Here is a 17517-nt window from a genome sequence, read left to right on the forward strand (position 1 = left end):
ACCTGCCGCAATGACATGTGTTGGCTGTTTGATGACGATGAGCTCGACGAGATCGAGTGAGGCCCAAGTGTGGAAGGTTGACCCGTGTGTGTCCATTCGTTAAGCTTAGCTATAAAACAAAATGAAAAATGTTGTTGCAAAAAATAAAAACAAAAATTACAATAAAAATAAAAATAACAACAACAACAAGTCGACTGAAACAAGTCAAGTATATTACGAGTACTTGGGAATCATGTTGACAATGATGCCCTCCCATTAGATTTAAACGTAATGATTAAACCGCAGTGCAGCAATATCAACAATTCTGGAAAAGTTCCAACACAATCATTATCCTTGACCCTTGCTGTGATGCAGTGGTGTGCTGCAACCACACAATGTGTCATTTTAATTAGGCGACTGGACTTGGAGATGAACTAGATAGTATTTAGACTAGCCACATATGTATATTCATATGTATGTATGTAGATAGTTGCAACGACAGTTAAAATAAATTCATAGTTGTTAAAGACAAGGAATTTTACTAAAGAATTTATAGTAAAGAACAAGCACCCGCAGGGACTAATTAAATCATCTTAGACAAGCTAACTTATTTCTCATTAGATGACAATGTTTTATAAATGTCGCTGCAGTCCTTGGTAGATGAGTTGACCCAGTCATTTGGGCAACTGAATAACGAGGACCCGGGTTCGAATCCCAGGCTAGTGTATGGATGTAGTTTTCGTCTAAGCCGAATTCCTAGTTGCCAGTGCTTGTAATAAATAGTTATGTAGGTTGATAGTTTACACTATATCCTATACTTGTAATAAGAATAAATGTCGCTTTTATCCAATTTAAAAGGCGTCTGCAATTTTGAACTTCGGATAACTTTTTGGAGAATCATCGAAGTGGCTTCCATCTATATTATTAATCCTTTTAATTTATTAAACTGTTGCTGCAAATTGCTATTTGGTTTGTGAATTAAAAATTTCTAAATAATTTACAGAATTATGAACTATGAATTATAACTTTCTAGTTTCCGTAAATTAACCAATATGAAACAAATGTAAAATCCTTCGATTACATCAAATCTATTTCGAATGTGTTGCCAGGATAACCTTAAAATACACCTTGTAGCTAAAGATTCAATGCCTATTGGAGACAAGGTAAGAATATTATAGAAAAGAAACACGAACAGTCCAACATCGGCCATTCAATTTACAACTCCGTGATGTTAGGTTCTCTTTTTAGTTCTCTTTTTTTAATTGATATTCCAATTGTTAGTATTTTTTGTGTTCAACTACCTTCAGCTTAGTTTTTTCTATAGTTTGTAACGTTCGAGAAGAAAAAGGAAGTACTGCAAACCCTAGGTAACCTTTTATATAGCTGGATTACAAGCCCGATTTGCTTAGATGTCTACTAGTACTCTATGCGTTCAGTAAAACAGATACTCGTATACGTATAAGAACCAATTTAAAACCAAACAAGCCTAAAAGTATGCACTGCAATAAGACTAAACGCACATTGCACATTGGGCTAGATATTCTCTTGTTAAAAAACAAGTGAAAAATGTTGTAAATTAAATTTTAAATTTAACTCATAAAATGTTTTCTATATGGTATGCTATTTCACGTCATATTTTGAATAAAACATTTACAATTACAAACACCCATTTCAATTATCACTATTTCTTTTCACTTTCAAAAGCGAATCCCAATGAAAAAGAAAATGTTTTTGTAGATTTTTAGTTAATTTTTTGATTTTGTAACACAAGAGCACATATTTAATTATATTTTTTGTTTGTTTGTATAATTCTCATTTATGCTTAAAGTCTACATCATATGTACAAATATCATTCGTTTGAGTTTCGTCTGTGTAAATGTGTATGTATGTATGTGTGTGTAGTATGTAGTATGTGTAATTTCTAAAGATTTTTTGAAAAAGCATTGAAACTGAAGAGATTTCAATTGAAAAATAGACATATTTTCACATATAGTTTCATACAAGTATAGTAATATAGCTAAAAGCGAGTGCGGCGGTTGTTTTTATTTTCCTTGTATATATTCGATATATTTTGTATACTATATATTTCTATATATATATATATTTATGTATATGGAAGGAACAATGGACGACATTATCTCACAGTATTTGTGTCGTTGTGTCGTGTGTATTTTGTGTTTATGTAAGTGAATTGGCAACATAAATGCAACAAATATAACATTACAAAGTGTGGCTAACAAATAATGTAACTAACTTTGGAAATTACTTTTACATGATAACATTCTGACATTATTATTCAAGGAAATACTTCATCCAATGATATATTATCATCATATATGAAATACTCATGCTGAAACTTTTCTTGTTCCATTAAGCAAACTCCTTATGAAGTTTCACGACAGTTCGTTACACCTTTATTAATCTTATCATCTTGATAGCCACACCTCATATAAAGGTATCTTTTTTATTTTGTGTTTGAATTATTTTGGTTTTTCATATCCTTTTGCTGGTTCTAACAAATATCTCTCAGCTAAATATGCTAAATAACATTGACTACCAAAAAACATTAACTCTTTGCTAAATGCTAAAACAAAATTCGTTTCACAATTTTCTTCGATATTTTGTAAATTTATGCTTGATTTTTGTTTCTTTTTTTGTTTTGTGTTTGTGTGTGAAAAAGTTTCTGGATGCTTTCAAAAAACTTTATAAATATTCACAAATATCTTCTTTTTGTATTTAATTTGGTAAACACTAGTTAATTATTTTAAATAATTTCTTTGTCTTCCACTTGATTAATTGGTTTAGGTTAATTTAGTTGCTTCCAACTCTCTGGACAAGACACACGTTCAGCAAATTCCTCAATTTTTTCTTTCTTTTTTTTTTTCAATAATTTAATCATTTAAACTTTTCTAGATGGAATGAATGTAAAGAAATGGTGCATAGAAAACTATTTACAAAGTGTGCGAGAGATTAGTTAAGTTCATAGTTAAGGTATTTAATTATCCGCATGCTGATGCGGATGTGAATGATGATGATGTTGCTGCTGCTGTAGATGTTGCTGCTGATGTTGTTGCTGCTGATGTTGCTGCTGATGTTGTTGCTGATGTTGCTGCTGATGTTGATACTGATGTTGCTGGTGAGTTCCATATGAAGAACTTGCTTGGGAACTACTCGCTGCAGTCGTTGAAGATTTCAGCGCAGGTTTGATATCATCAATTTGTATTAATTGCTCGATGGGTATTAAAGATAATTCACCTCCCACTGGCTGAGGCATAGGTAACTTGGCCAGTGCCTAAATCAACAATAAAATTGGAGATTATTTTTCTTTTCCATAATGTTTAGTTTTATTGTTTACCTTGGCATGCTCAACGGCAATTGTGGCCGCCTTTTCAGCCTCACGTTGCCTACGTTCTTTGAGTTTAAGTGAAAATATGGCCACTGATCTGGCACTTTTGACCAATTTTTGCTTAAGACGTGACTTCTTGGCAGCCAATTCGGCAGCTGTAAAAGATTATGGAAAGACAATTAATTAAGGGCATTTAATAAACCATTTCTCTTACTCACCTTTGGCTTCATCATCTGTATTGCCAGTCGATGTAGAGGCTGCCTGATCCTGCAACTTTTGTGCTTGCTCTTGCTGCTTTTCTTTTTCTTTCTCTCTCTCCCTTTCTTTCTCTCTTTCCTTTTCCCTTTCCTTCTCTTCTTTGGCCAGCTGTTTCTGCTGCTGTTTTTGTGATGAAGTCGATGATGAGTTGGATAATGCTCCAACACTGGGTCTGGACTGTGAATTACTAATGCCGCTGCTTGTTGCAGGTCCAGGACCACTGGGACTAAACACACTTCCACCACCACCTGATGAAGACGAAGATGATGCCACAATTTGTTGCTGCTGCTGCGAAGCTGGTGGGGTGGGCAACCCAGACTTAAGTGCCACATTACTCCACGAAGGCGCCGGTTTCAAGACATCTGAGTTGTCCGCAGTGCTTCCAAGTTCCTTTAAATATTTTACATTTATCATTAGATTATACACTACCCAAAAACCCAAGAACAAATTAACAAATTTACATCTATATCTACACACACATTGAAAGCTTGAGGAGGGAGGAGTCCATGCTAGTTATTAGTACATATATATAAATGGGCGAGTGTTTTCAAGAAGCCAGCGTGATTTGTTTTTGTAAAAGCTTCTGCCATGCCGATTCATTATTAATATTTGTATTTTTTGTACTCCCAATTCAATGAAAATTTACCAACTCAAATCAATTCATATTAATAACTTGAACGCCCTGCAACATCTTTACTTTAACATCAAACACATCGAGTAACTAATATACATATACATACATATATAGGTAGGTGTAATATATAGGGTGAGTATATGGTATATAGTATGTTTGATCTGTTATCTTTTAATAACTCTCACTACCTTTGCAATACAATCTATGCTTCTATGTAGATTCGTATTGTCGTTGACTTTCAAACGTGACATCCATTCGGGTGCGTGGAGTTTAATGTGTAGTTTGTCCTTTAAACAGGAAGGGGATTAGAGTGAATTTAAGGTTGTCTTTTTCTTGTAGAGTGTTTTTTGTGATATACGTAAATAATAATATTCATTATCGACACCTAAACCTATATTTCAAGTAGTCTTCCGACTCAAAACTATGCTTTTTGAAATAAAATGGCGCTAACCACAAAAGGAACATAAGAATCTTTATGATAGAAAACGTAATTTTGTGTTATTAATTAATAAAAATTAATTATAAATTCCATATTTAAATTAACTAAACAATAAAATCAAAAAATTATATGTCAAGTATACAAATGTTTCCTTGAAAATATCTATTTTGTATATTCAAACTTGTTAGTAGACTTTTTTCAAGTATCCTAATTTTAACGATCCACCATTTATGATGTTTTTATTGCCTTTAACCCAAGCTGCAGTAGCTAACCTTTGTGATTTAAGTAAGTATTGTTTAAAGTTAGTAGAGCTAGTTAGTGTAGAAGAACTAAACTGTGGTTTAGTAGTATTGACAAGTATCGAGGGTTTCCAGGTATTAAGCAAGTCTACACATTAAGACAGAAATATAGGTACAGTGAGCATCTACAGAGAGACAGCTAAAATATGGTCGACTAAAGATTATTTTGTTGGATTAAAAGGGATATATACACAAGTAATCGTTGTTTTTTTCGAGGGAAGGGGAAGTAAAAGTAATTCTATTGCCTGATCAACAAGTCTTACGGTCATATGCAAATGAGTAGCACCCTCTGATATTTTGCGTGTCTTGTAGGGTGGGATATCGGCAATTTTCTGTTGTTGCTGCTGTATCTGCTGCTGCTGCTGCCCGCCTGAAGCTGTCGATGTTGATGACAATTGCCGCATGGTTGCTCTCTGTGGACTGCTGCTCGTACTGCTGCCTGTATGATCGGCAGAATCACTCGATTTCTTACGGAATGGCGGTATCTCCTGTATAAGCATCGATTGCATTCGTGCTGCATAGTTGGCGCCCATTGGCGAATTCAATGAAAATGTGCTGGCAGAAGCTCTGTGTGCCACAAGCCAAAATAAAATTGATAGAGAAATCGAATAAAATTTGAAAGAAGAGAAGAGAGAATAAAGCTTTTTGTTAGTATAAAATATTTGATTCAAAGTTTTTATTAATAACAATATTTTGCTGCTACTGGTAAAGTTTAAGTTTTGCCAATTGTAGAAAGATTTCATTGCAAATTTTGAGTAGGGTTTAGAAATAAAGCACAAAACACACAGCAAACTTAAACATAGAATGCTAGGGAAATATAAGCACATCTATCTGGTCTCAGGAGAAACTTTGAAATTGCAATTAAGTTGACATTTTGTTTAAAAAGGTTAAGAATTAGCAAAATGTAACAAAAACTTAAAACTATTGAAAAGAAGGTAAACTTATGGACAAAAATTGTAGACTACGAAGGAAATAAAATAGATTATTAGAAATCAAATAACCGTTTAAATGATTGACTTTGATTCTGCAGCATTTTAAACTGCCTAAAACAATCTTTGTAAGCAAGATTAAACTGTCTTCAAAGAAATTAGAGTTGATTTCAAGATTTAAGAATAGATTCAGCAATATTAGAACAGTTCCCACTTGTTTCAAATGTACCAATATTTAACCGAGTTAAGCAACTTGAAGTTAAGAACGTCTTCTTCGTTTTGTTATAATTCTCAACTAGCACTGCGATACATAAGTTTTTTATACTTAAAATCTTGTGTTATCTCAATACACAAATTGATTACAAAAGTTATTTTCAGACTTTTTTAATTCGAAAAGACGTGTACTAAAGAAGTCTGCAGGCAATTTCACTATGCTTCTCTATCCTGTTTCAAGTCCTTTATTCTTTCTAAAAATTAACAAATCTTATTAGCACTCTTTAAATATGTAATATGTAAACTCTGGGATTTGAAATGTAACATTTCTACATTGATTTTAGCTGAAGGACCTTTAAACTGTTAACAGACTAAGATTTTACCTCGTAGCTTTCAAATATAAAATGCGACATTTCCTATTTTTATTAGACATTTTTTGTCGATTTCCTTGTATTATAATATATAATATAGTTCCATCACAAATTGTAAGCATAAAAATATTTTTGCAATTTCAAAGTTGTCAGTTGTTGTTGTGAGACCAAAACAGATTCATTCACATTCATTTTGAAACATAAATCCTTTATCCTTGAATTTACCCGCTTTGGAAATGCTGCTGAATTCTTTGGCTTTGTATGGGTAGAGCGCTTAAATTACGCACAGAATATCCAAGATATGGTGGAATCTCCGGTATTAAGGTTTGCGATACTTTTCTACAACTTTTACAGGGGCTTTGCGAATTATACAAATTTTATAAACAAATAACAAAAAAAATTGGCATATACACAATACAGATATAAAAAATTTTTAAATTAAAAAAAAAGTCTTATGTTACACTCGTATATGTAAGTAGATTGAAAATGTGTTTTTAGCTGTGTGCGTGTTAGGAAAATTTCAGTTTTATATGGAAGGGAAAAGGATAATTGTCTGGCCTTAGCGTGTGCAAAAATGCTTAAGAATCAAAAAGAGTAAAATTAAATTTTCTTCAATATTTCAAATTACACTAACCCGCCATTACTATCCTGACCATGGAGACTGGTCAAAGAGGCTCCGCCATGGGGGGGAGTAGACTCATGCAGAGGTCTAATCAGAATGGTGCTGGTCTGAAGAAAACAAAAGAGACATTTTGCGTATAGCTATACAACTATTATGGAGAATTCCTACCTGTGAGGGTGGCGAATCTGGTGAGGAATCGCGATTCTCATAGATATTCACATCCGCTTCAATGCTGCGTCCAAACTCGTGGCCATAGAGTAATAAGTCTTCAGCCACCTGACTCTCCATGGACTGATCATGTGTGGTATTAGCACCACTTTCCATTTGCTGCATCATGCCACTTGCTCCATCCTGTTCCGGCTGGGTGGATGTGGTCGATTGCGGTGTGGGTGGTGTGGGTCGTGGCGAGGTGCCCTTACATTGCATTTCCCGTCGACAATGCTCCGCGCGTGCAATTTCCGCTGCCAGCCAAGAGGGTAATTCTGGTAACAACCAGGTCAAAGCCTGACGCAGACCCAACATGATGTGCTGCAAAATGCGATAACCAAAACAAAATTAGTTTATATTATTCTTAGTTAATTACTAAGCCAGTAACTCTTGCTGCAACTTTTTGCCCTTACCTCCAATGTGACAATCAAAATAATCGTTTGAGCTGTGGTCAAGCCCGGCCACAATCTCGACACCTGACCGGAAAGACCAATTAGGGCACAATTAACTATAACAGCTGCCAGGGACAGAATGCTTAAAGCATTTTGCCAAGTTCCAATATTGGCAACACGTTGACCAAAGGGCCGCTGATGCACATGGGCCAATTTAAAGGCATCCGATCGTATTTCCATGAGATTATTAATCAAAGCACAAATGCCAGCCAAAGGAAAAGCGGCCGAGAAGAGAACTACATATCCCATTTGGACCAGCATCTCTAAATGATCCGAAAAAGTTCCATCATACTGGAAAAAGGTAGAAAAACAAAACCAAACCAAAAAAACAGGCTGTCAAGTCTGCATATCTGTCAAATTCCGATTCATTTCTCACCTTATACAGCGAACTTTCTATTTCAGCCTGTCCAATGTTTCGTTTACTTGCTGCTGCCTGCTGTTGTGGAGCAGCTGCTGCTTCAGCCTTTAACTGCTCCTCGGCGGTGGCCAGCTCCTCGGCCAGACTACGGGTCACATTCTGTGTGGGACTCAATGCACCCCACATATTGAAACTTAACTTGGCCAACTTCCATTGTTCAACAAAATACGGAATGGCCGATTCACGTAGATTGCCAATGATTTGTCGTGAGATTAGTAGACCAGCCAATTGCTAAAATCGGAAAATATTTAAAAATATATATTATCTCGGCTGAATTAAGTATTTAAACCTCTTTAAGCTTCTCCTCATCCCGCAGATAGAAGGCAATGTAGAAGAGTGAGAGAAAAGAATTGACAAATTGAAATAGGGCCACTTTGGCAATCAAATGATTCTCATATTTCGATTGCAGACGATAATTTTCTGTGGATTAAAGACCAAATAATGTCAATAAATTTAAACATATTGAATGACCAAATGCAAATGACAAACCTCTGTCATTTAGCCAAACTGCCAGCTTAAAGTAGGCCTCGTCCATTAATGTAATCGCACCAGCTAAAAGTACTTTGGGTATGACACTTAAACAGCATAAGACACTCTCCTCGGGTAATTTGGAATCCCACCAGTCCTGTAGATAATTATAAACAAAATGGCAACCAACTAAAGTTTATGTTTCAATTCAATTATTTTTGGTAAAACATTCAATACATTTCGTCATCATCATCATCATTAGCAATCATTAATATTAATCAACAATTTACATGGTTAATTGCCATGCAATTATTTTTCATTTGCTCCATTAAGTATATCAATTTTTTGGGAATTGTTAAACGTTGTTAATTTGATTACATCGAAAGGATATTTCCATCCGGGTCTGGCTTATATTGAACAGTATGTGTATGTACGTGTGCAAATGCACAATGGCAAACATTAAAAGTGGCTCTTTATTTGCATGTCTATTGTTTAAATGTGAAACAAAAGAGTCGGCCCATTGCATTGTTGCATTCTCTTTTTTACTATACGTCACGCCACGCATCTGCACTTAATTAACACCTTGTGTGCCAAGGTGAAAACACACTTATTATTGTTGGCCAATTGCATAATTTCCCTCCAACATGACATAAGGGACACTTTTACGCTTAATACAAAATGGTAAAAAAAGATGGTTTACGTTTCATAATTAGTTTAACAGAAGAGCAGCAGAATAGCTTTAATGCTTCTTAACATTTACAGACATAGAAGGAATGTGTTTAGTTCTTTAAACCCATTAATTAGTAAGCTAATATTTTAATGTAATGTATAAAGAAAACTAGTTCCTAATATTATAAATATAAGCTGTTTGATTTCATACTGATTACGAATCTGTGCCTCAACTTTTCTTCTAGTTTTTAAACCTTGCGGCATCTATATTTTTATAGCAATCTTAAAACAATGAGCACCATTTCCCACAGTCAGTTTTGGTCTTTCAGTTTCCTTATTTCCCATTGGTTTCTAGGTCTTTCAGTTTCTTTATTTACCACTAGTTTCTAGCAATAAGTTATATTGTCCTGTGTTAAAGGTGCATAAGTGTGTGAGTAACAGTTTGAACATCCTCTTGAGAGCATTGACTAACTTATATGAATCGTATTTTACAACTTACAATAAGCTAAAATAATCAAGACTTTTAAATACAAATAATACCTTTTAAGTCGAAACCCGAATGCCTGGAAAATGATTATAAAACGTGGCAACGCACCAAAACGCAGTTTCAAATTAATAATGAAGAAAACAAGAAGAAAGAACAGCAGTACCACTTAACTGGTAGTCTTCCGTAGAACTCTTATATATTAATAAATAAGTATATACTGCCTTGCTTGCAAGTTATCTATATCAGTTGTTAACTGTTTCATATCTTAATTGTTATAATAAACTATTAAAATCCCTAACATATTCATATTTATCCTACACTCCTTCGAAAAGCCCTCTAAAGCTTTGTTTCCCTTGAATCCACTAAAAGAAGTAGCAAATTCATAGTGTTAAAAATGTTATCTAAAAACTTGTTAATGTTGTTAATGTACTCTATGTTTTAAAAAATATTAGTTGAATAAAGTTATTGACCTTATGCTTATAATATGAATAAATATCTGTAAATATACATTTATATAAAAATGGTTTATGCATCACATCTTGAGAATGGCTGATGCAATTTTAATAATATTTATCATTCTGAAAAAAACGTTGTGTTTGTCAATGACAATGTCAATCGTCTGTAAAATTTCAACAATCACATCCTCCCTACAAAATGTACTAATATAAGTTAAAGTTCATAAACTAATATAGCTATTAGTTATTTCCAGAAAAATTGGTACGACGACCTTCAACTTTAGGTACTTAAGGGGCACTTTCATTTGACACACAAAACTTGGTAGTTAAAGTATATAGCCGGGGACAATTTCTACATTTCCTTTATAACAGTTAAAATAGATGTAACCACCGATAAGACCCAGCTAAACCAAATCATCATACTGCAAGCTAAGCCATTACTTTTCTTTAAGCTTTAAAATATATAACTGCGAAGCAAATTGCTACGATTCGGTAATATGAGAAATAATAGTCCATTATTAATCCAAACTGATATAAGAGAAGCCCTTATCGCAAAAGTCTACAATTTGCATTTACTTTTAGTGCCAAGTTGTGGAAAAACTTATGGTCATGCATTCTAAATATCAAATTATCCCATTCACTAGCTATCCCATAAGACCTGTATCTCTACATTTTAATCCATTTAAATTTAACACATAAAAAATACATATATGAAGAGAGAGAGAGAGAGAGAGAGAGAGAGAGAGAGAGAGAGAGAGAGAGAGAGAGAGAGAGAGAGTGAAAGAAACCTTTAACTAACCACAAAAGTTGTAGTAATTCTGTACCCTCAACCAAAGCGCCTCAATTCACTTAAATGCCACTTTTAACCGCACTCACACATAGGTTTTTCCATAGACCTTTTACAACACTGGCTAAAGTTGGCTGCTCTTGACAAATGCCACCATAAACACACACACACACAAACTAACACACCTACACCCGTATTTTTATATCCTTTACTCTGAATTTATCTCGCCCTCTCTTTCGGTCTTGCTACGCTTCATTACGACAGCATTTAAGCGCTCGGCTGAGCAGTAAAAAACCCAAAAAGCCATTGTCCAGGTTCCAGGTTTCAGGCAAGCACGCATTAAAACTACATGAGCAGCAGCACACATCCCGGCAAACAAGGACATCAACATGAGCAACAACACCAACAACAACACCATGTCAATTGTCAGGTTGACTTGTGGGCAAAGTACTCCCACCTACCTACATACATACACACATATATTTGTTTGTATACAGGTTTGTATGCTCTTTGTGGTAGTCGAGCTGCTTAACACTTCTGATGGCTTGCAATAATGAAATTGCTGTGTAAAATATTGTAAAAATGATTTCCACTTTGGTAATTAAATTAACTTTTTTTCTGGTTTTGAAAAATGAAATGTGTTAGTAGCCATTATAATTAAAGCCTGTTAACATATTGAAAAGCAATTAAATATGCTATTTGTTAAAAAAAAAAAAGTTGCCTACTTTTGAGAGCACTTAAATTTCTTTTTGAAAGGATTATAAAACTGGAAATTTTGCAAAGATTATTAAAATGACTTTCAAATGAAGTATAGACAAGTTGTCTCTTTGAGAACTACCTTTTTTGTTATCAGCAGATTATAATAAGCTCAATGCTAAAGCTAGTTAAGATATACCATAAAATGTAAAACAGAGCTATGAACTCGGAAATTTTTCCTGAGCAGCACCAATTATTATTATGTCTTTTAACGATTATTTGAATACGTTTATTAGGGTGTGTTCTCGCCAAAGTCTTACCCCGAAATTCTATATTCTACGACAAAACTTTCACCATGAACAAATGACTTCTTAGCCGCCGCTGTGAAGCACAAAGTTTTTAGATTATAATATTTTTAAATACTCATTATTTGCAGGTGCTTCATATGTAAAACCCTTTCAAAATCGGTAAATAAATTGAATTTTTTTCAATTTCCATTTCATTTATATCTACACGGCTAAAGCAAACTTTCCTTGAGTAATTTGTAGACGTAGATCAAAATTAATCCACTCCTAGGAGGAGAAAATTTAATGTATTCAGTTTTTCATAATAAATGAACCGCCTAAAGATAAATCACACAGTCAGAAAGCTATAATCTAATTATAATTGCCAGAAGTTTTCCAAAATCAAATGTGTATGGTTCCATATCTGCGATTATAATTGTTCTGTTGATATATTTTCTGGTTTGCAATTTCCATTCCATCCCATAATTAATATTGTTTAAACATGGCTTTTATGCAATTCCAATTAACAGGCAAATTAAATTTATACACAAAACTATCCTCAATCAAAATGTTTAATTACTAATGATAATATTTATCATAAATGTATATTTTGTTGCTTTAATTAAAAAGCAATTAAATTAGCAATTAGTCATTGAAATTCTCATTAAAAAAGAACAATATGTTCTAAAACAAATCATTGTGAGACACAATGTCCGGGCATTATACTTAGTTATGGGTGCACTTAACTTCCCTTCGATTAACCAACTACTACTAAATACATGATATCTATGCTGGATCAATAAACATAAGCCTGTTAAGACTGTCATAGTACTTTTCCTGCCTTATCCCTACTCACCATAGAAAATTAATCCCAAAGGTCTCACTCAATTCTGTTCCCTCATCCTCTCTCGCTTTCTTTTTTGTTCCTCCTTCAAAGTTATCAACTGAAGGTCATGGCTATGCTTCTGGGTGATAAAAAGGCAATTTCATTATACTCTGACTTGCGCCCCTTCCGGCGAACAGTCATTAATTGCTTCCATTGTCTCCATTTGCCCAAATGATTGCTATGCCACTTGCGATGACATTATCTAAGCCCTGGTCCTCTAGTCCCTCACTTCAATTATGCGAGAAATTTGCCAATGTCAACGATAAAGCAGTTTTGCCTCTTCTCTTGTTTGTCCATTTTGTGTTCCATTGTCCATTCTCTTTTCGTTCTATATGTATATCAAAAGATGGATACTTGCAATGCAGTTCATGGAAATATTGTTTTGCTTGCCCGAGAGCTGCTTTCTTTTTTCTTCTTTTTTTTTTTTTGCCAACTGAGCATTTCAATTATTTCAAGGCGTATGAAAAATGTTTTGACCCCTGAAGGCATTACAAAAATGTTTCTCCCACCAGAAAAGACAAGCCAATGGCCCACCAAATGTAGCGTGTTTGCAGATTTTGGTTAAACTTTTAATTGAAAATCGCTAGCTGAGCGATTTTTCCATATGAAGTATAAACAATGTTTCGATAGCTGAACAAACAATGAAAATGTTCATTTAACATGTACATAAGAGTAAAACAATCAATCTCCTGCATCGACCGATAAATATCTTAATTCTAAGGTCGATGTAAAGGAATCCCTTCTAGTTTATTGATATTCAAAAGGTTGATTCAAGTTCCTTATGATTAATATCAAAGTTAGAATTTCTTATTTGTCCGAATTTTGAATTAGTATTTCCTACAGTATAATGACTAATTGAAAGTTTCCTTAATAATACAGAAAAGTATGTCTGATTATTGATCACTTGAATAACGATTGATGCTCAAAATAAAACTGTTCGTAACAGCTTGTCTAAAGCCGGAACTTCAACTAGGTTTAAATTGATAAAAATTCACACAAACAACTGTCTTCTTATATATTGTAAAGTTACTAATGGTAGTACAAGATCAGACTAAGTTCTAATACAAAGTTTTATGATGGCGGAGGATACCCAAATGAAGGCTTTCTCTAAGATGATTAAGGCTTGTTGCCTTTTTATTATACCCTTGCAGAGGGTATTATAAAATTGATCAGATGTTTGTAACGCACAGAAGGAGACGTTTCCGACCCCATGAAGTATATATGTATATTCTTGATCAGCATGAGAAGCTGAGTTGATATAGCCATGTCCGTCTGTCCGTCCATCTGTGCGTACGCGTTTTACTCAGCCGTCTTAAGAGCTATCGGGCTGAAATTTTTTTCGGTGGTTTTTATTACCCGGGAAAAGTAAAGTATGAAAACCATAAGGATCGGACCACTATATCATATAGCTCTAGAAGAACTAGAAGAAACATTTTCATAAAAATCGAGTGTGCTATGAAATTTACATATGTGATAATGTGAGAGTAAAATTGTTTTGTTTGTATATTGATGAATTGAGTTGCAGAAAACAAATTTTGAACATGTAAAATTATTATTACCAAGGACTGCAAGGGTATACCAACTTCGGCATAGCCGATGTTAGCTTCTTTGTTTCGCTTCAATTTTTGTTTCTCTTATATTAAGCAATCCGAAATTTTTGATAGAACCTTTTGATTTTTGATAAATTTGTAAAGAATCTGCCCACCTAATATTGATTAAAAGCCGGTCATTCTCAAGGGTTTATAAAGATTCTCCTCATAATACAAAATCATGAGAGTCTCTTTACTCAAAGTATAACACAATTTGCTTCTTGCATAAGTGGGATTTGGTGTTAGTTTAAATTGGACTTGTATTAACTAATTATAGTTTGCGTAAGTATCTACTTAGTTGCAGACACAACACCAATTACAGTGAGCAATGAAAGTATCTCTACGTATGTATGTTTCAATGCTAATTATAATAATAAAAATTTGTTTTAAAAAGTAACTGAATAAAAACCTTGTGCAAATTATACATGCATTGAGCAATTCCTTTATCTGGTATATTATGGTGATCCAGCCAATCCTGCAAAAAAAAAAAAAGAAACAGAGAAAAACAACAAACAAACAAAGATAAAAAACAAAAAAATAGGAACGAAAAATTTGATAGAAGAAAGGAAAGAAAGAAGAAAACAATTCAATGAGGCGTGATGAGTGATAAATTTTTACGTAAATGTTTGTTTGTATGTGTGTATATATTTTGCAATAAAAATAAGAGCAGATACTACAACAATATAGACAAAATGACATTTTGTTTCGCATAAGAAGTTAATGCAACAGCAAAACAAAACGGAAACCGGAAATGTTGGTGTGAGTTCATGTGTGTGTGTGTGTTTGGGGTCGAGATATACATAGAATGCGTGCGTGTGCTCGTAAAAGCGTCAATGAAGGAGGTTAACCCCCTTCCTCCACCACCATCCTGTATTGAGGGTTAAGCAAATTGATAAACAGACAACGCCCCCCATCCAAGCAACCCAATCACACTCGCATGCCCACAAAACACCAACAAATGCCGGGAGTCCTTGACGTGAAAACAATATTAATTATACGCACTGTGTGACACTGGTGCAAAATTGCTTAAGCAGCCACAACACAGTCGTGAAAGAGGCAACTCATGCGGGATATGGAGATGGAGGTGAAGATGGAGATGGATAATATAAGCCCTGCTCCACTCGACTAAATGGCCATATCAAATTGTGGCCTTGTAATAAAAATAAAGCTTTATGGATTTGTCATCAAGTAAATATTTGCCATATGATTTTAATATGAAGTTTAAGTGAATGTAAAAATAAATATGATTGTGCACATTCAAGTGTGGAAATTGAATAACTATTATTGACAGAAGCATTAAGCATAAAGCATTGAAAACTGTTTCAATTATTGAAGCATGTTTTAATAAAATTCTTTTGTTATAATTGTTTTGTGCACATAAATTCATCTCTTTTATTATTGAAGATAAGCCAAAAAAGTTTTCCATTTATTTTAATGTAGATGTATATATGTATCTCACCTGAAAACGGAGCATAAGAAACATCACAGCAAAAACCAGACACAGGCACAGACCAATTATGGGAAAGCTAACTAAATAGCGAAAAGCACGACGTTGCCAAGCTGGAGCCTCTTTGGGTTCCAAACGGCCCGTCACATTGTTCTCCTCCAAGGGACCCTAAAAGTAGTGTGATAATTTAAGAACAAAGTTGTACATACAGTGGAAACTCAATTCATTCATATCTTACCTTATAGAGCGGCCTTGGGGGTTCAAGCAATTCGGGTGGCGTTGAAAGCGTTCCCCAACGGAAAGCCAATTCCACAGAGTAACGCTTCCAGGCCTCCAAATATAGCGAAGCCCATGCCACATTGAATAACGAGAATAATACATGACCCATATCCTGGGCAGTTTGTCCTTTGCCCCATAATATGCAATAAAGTATGGTGCCAAAAACAGCTGGCACACCCAAAGCACACGTATAATGTCCCAGCCAGGCAAAATATAGAGCCACCTTGACCCCAAAATAGGCAGCAATATCATCTGGACCAGAAAATAACACCCATTATAGTAAACAATGAATAAGCATGATTTTTTGATGGACGTACCCAAAGGTTGTGGAGCAAAAATCTGTTTAACCCAATGCGTTTGCAATTGCGTCAACGAACGGGACTCGTGCAGGGGAAAAACCTGGGTGATCAGTCCAGACTCTTGCCAGGCGGCAACTATACTCTGACCCTCGGCCACAGCAGCCCGACCATGAAGGGCATCAATGTCACTGCAACCAGCACGCAAACCCTGCAGAACTTGCAACACCAACCATTGTCGTTCCTGTGAGGTGAATAGAGCCGTGCTGCCAACATCACCACGTAACTGTTGAAAACAATGACTCTCTCGTGTGGTAAACTCTCGCAAAGCGCCACCCAAGTCTGGACGCAAACGTTTTGGTAGGCGGGCTTCTTCGGCGGCCTTAAAAAGGCTGAAAAAAGCCAACAAAAAAAAATGCAAAAAGGAAATGCAAATTTTCTAAATCATTTTATATGATAAAAAAGCAAACTTTTGGCAGCCTGTCTGAAATTTCTCTCATCCTATGTCTGTTCTTTTATAAAACTAATTAAAGCAGTCCTCATTTTTTGTTGGCGTATATATATATGTATTTTGAAACTTTTTGAAGCGCTTGGACTTTTCAAAGCCCCATTTAAATTAGAAAACATTTGTGGCATTCGAAATTACAACCAGTTTTCCAAAGTTCTCTATTTCGGTATAAACCTTCTTCATAACTATGCTGTTGTTATAGTTAATATCTATTTAGGGCTGATTGAATCTAACAACTGTAAATGAATGGAACGAAAACTTAGCAATCAGAACTAAAAGATTTGCTCATTGAAGCAAAAAATAACATTTTAATATTGTTCTGTTGATAAAAGTTGTTCCTAAAAAGTCTAATGGTAAATTTTTAATTACAAGGAATACAAAATAATATAAATTTGCTAAGAACAATGTATCTTTTGCAGGATTTTGCATACGATAAAAGGCAAAGTACCCTCGATTTGACAATCCAAGATCCCCTATGGTCGTGAAAAACGCTAGTGAA

At 34.5% G+C, this 17517-nt stretch overlaps 1 protein-coding gene across 7 annotated transcripts in view; it reads right to left on the reverse strand.

Annotated features, from left to right (window-relative positions):
- Positions 1-1851: 1851 nt before the first annotated feature.
- Positions 1852-17517, reverse strand: part of wwk (white walker) — a 43989-nt gene continuing 28323 nt past the window's right edge. For 3 of the 7 annotated variants that reach the window (XM_068284724.1, XM_068284725.1, XM_068284723.1), the window contains exons 4-18: positions 16532-16902; positions 16174-16466; positions 15948-16103; positions 14898-14963; positions 8657-8792; positions 8457-8587; positions 8126-8398; positions 7711-8040; positions 7259-7618; positions 7103-7197; positions 5219-5522; positions 4406-4504; positions 3544-3973; positions 3335-3480; positions 1852-3271 (exon numbers count right to left, since the gene is read on the reverse strand). In XM_068284724.1, the coding sequence (XP_068140825.1) occupies positions 2975-3271; positions 3335-3480; positions 3544-3973; positions 4406-4504; positions 5219-5522; positions 7103-7197; positions 7259-7618; positions 7711-8040; positions 8126-8398; positions 8457-8587; positions 8657-8792; positions 14898-14963; positions 15948-16103; positions 16174-16466; positions 16532-16902 (3487 nt within the window). In that variant the 3' untranslated portion in view covers positions 1852-2974. Of the gene's footprint in view, positions 3272-3334; positions 3481-3543; positions 3974-4405; positions 4505-5218; positions 5523-6693; positions 6826-7102; positions 7198-7258; positions 7619-7710; positions 8041-8125; positions 8399-8456; positions 8588-8656; positions 8793-14897; positions 14964-15947; positions 16104-16173; positions 16467-16531; positions 16903-17517 lie in introns of all 7 variants that reach the window. The other 4 variants (XM_068284729.1, XM_068284726.1, XM_068284727.1 and 1 more) reach the window with 4 other exon arrangements.

This window comes from Drosophila tropicalis, unplaced genomic scaffold (genome assembly GCF_018151085.1).
Source record: "Drosophila tropicalis isolate 14030-0801.00 unplaced genomic scaffold, ASM1815108v1 contig_393, whole genome shotgun sequence".
NCBI classification, from domain to species: domain Eukaryota; kingdom Metazoa; phylum Arthropoda; class Insecta; order Diptera; family Drosophilidae; genus Drosophila; species Drosophila tropicalis.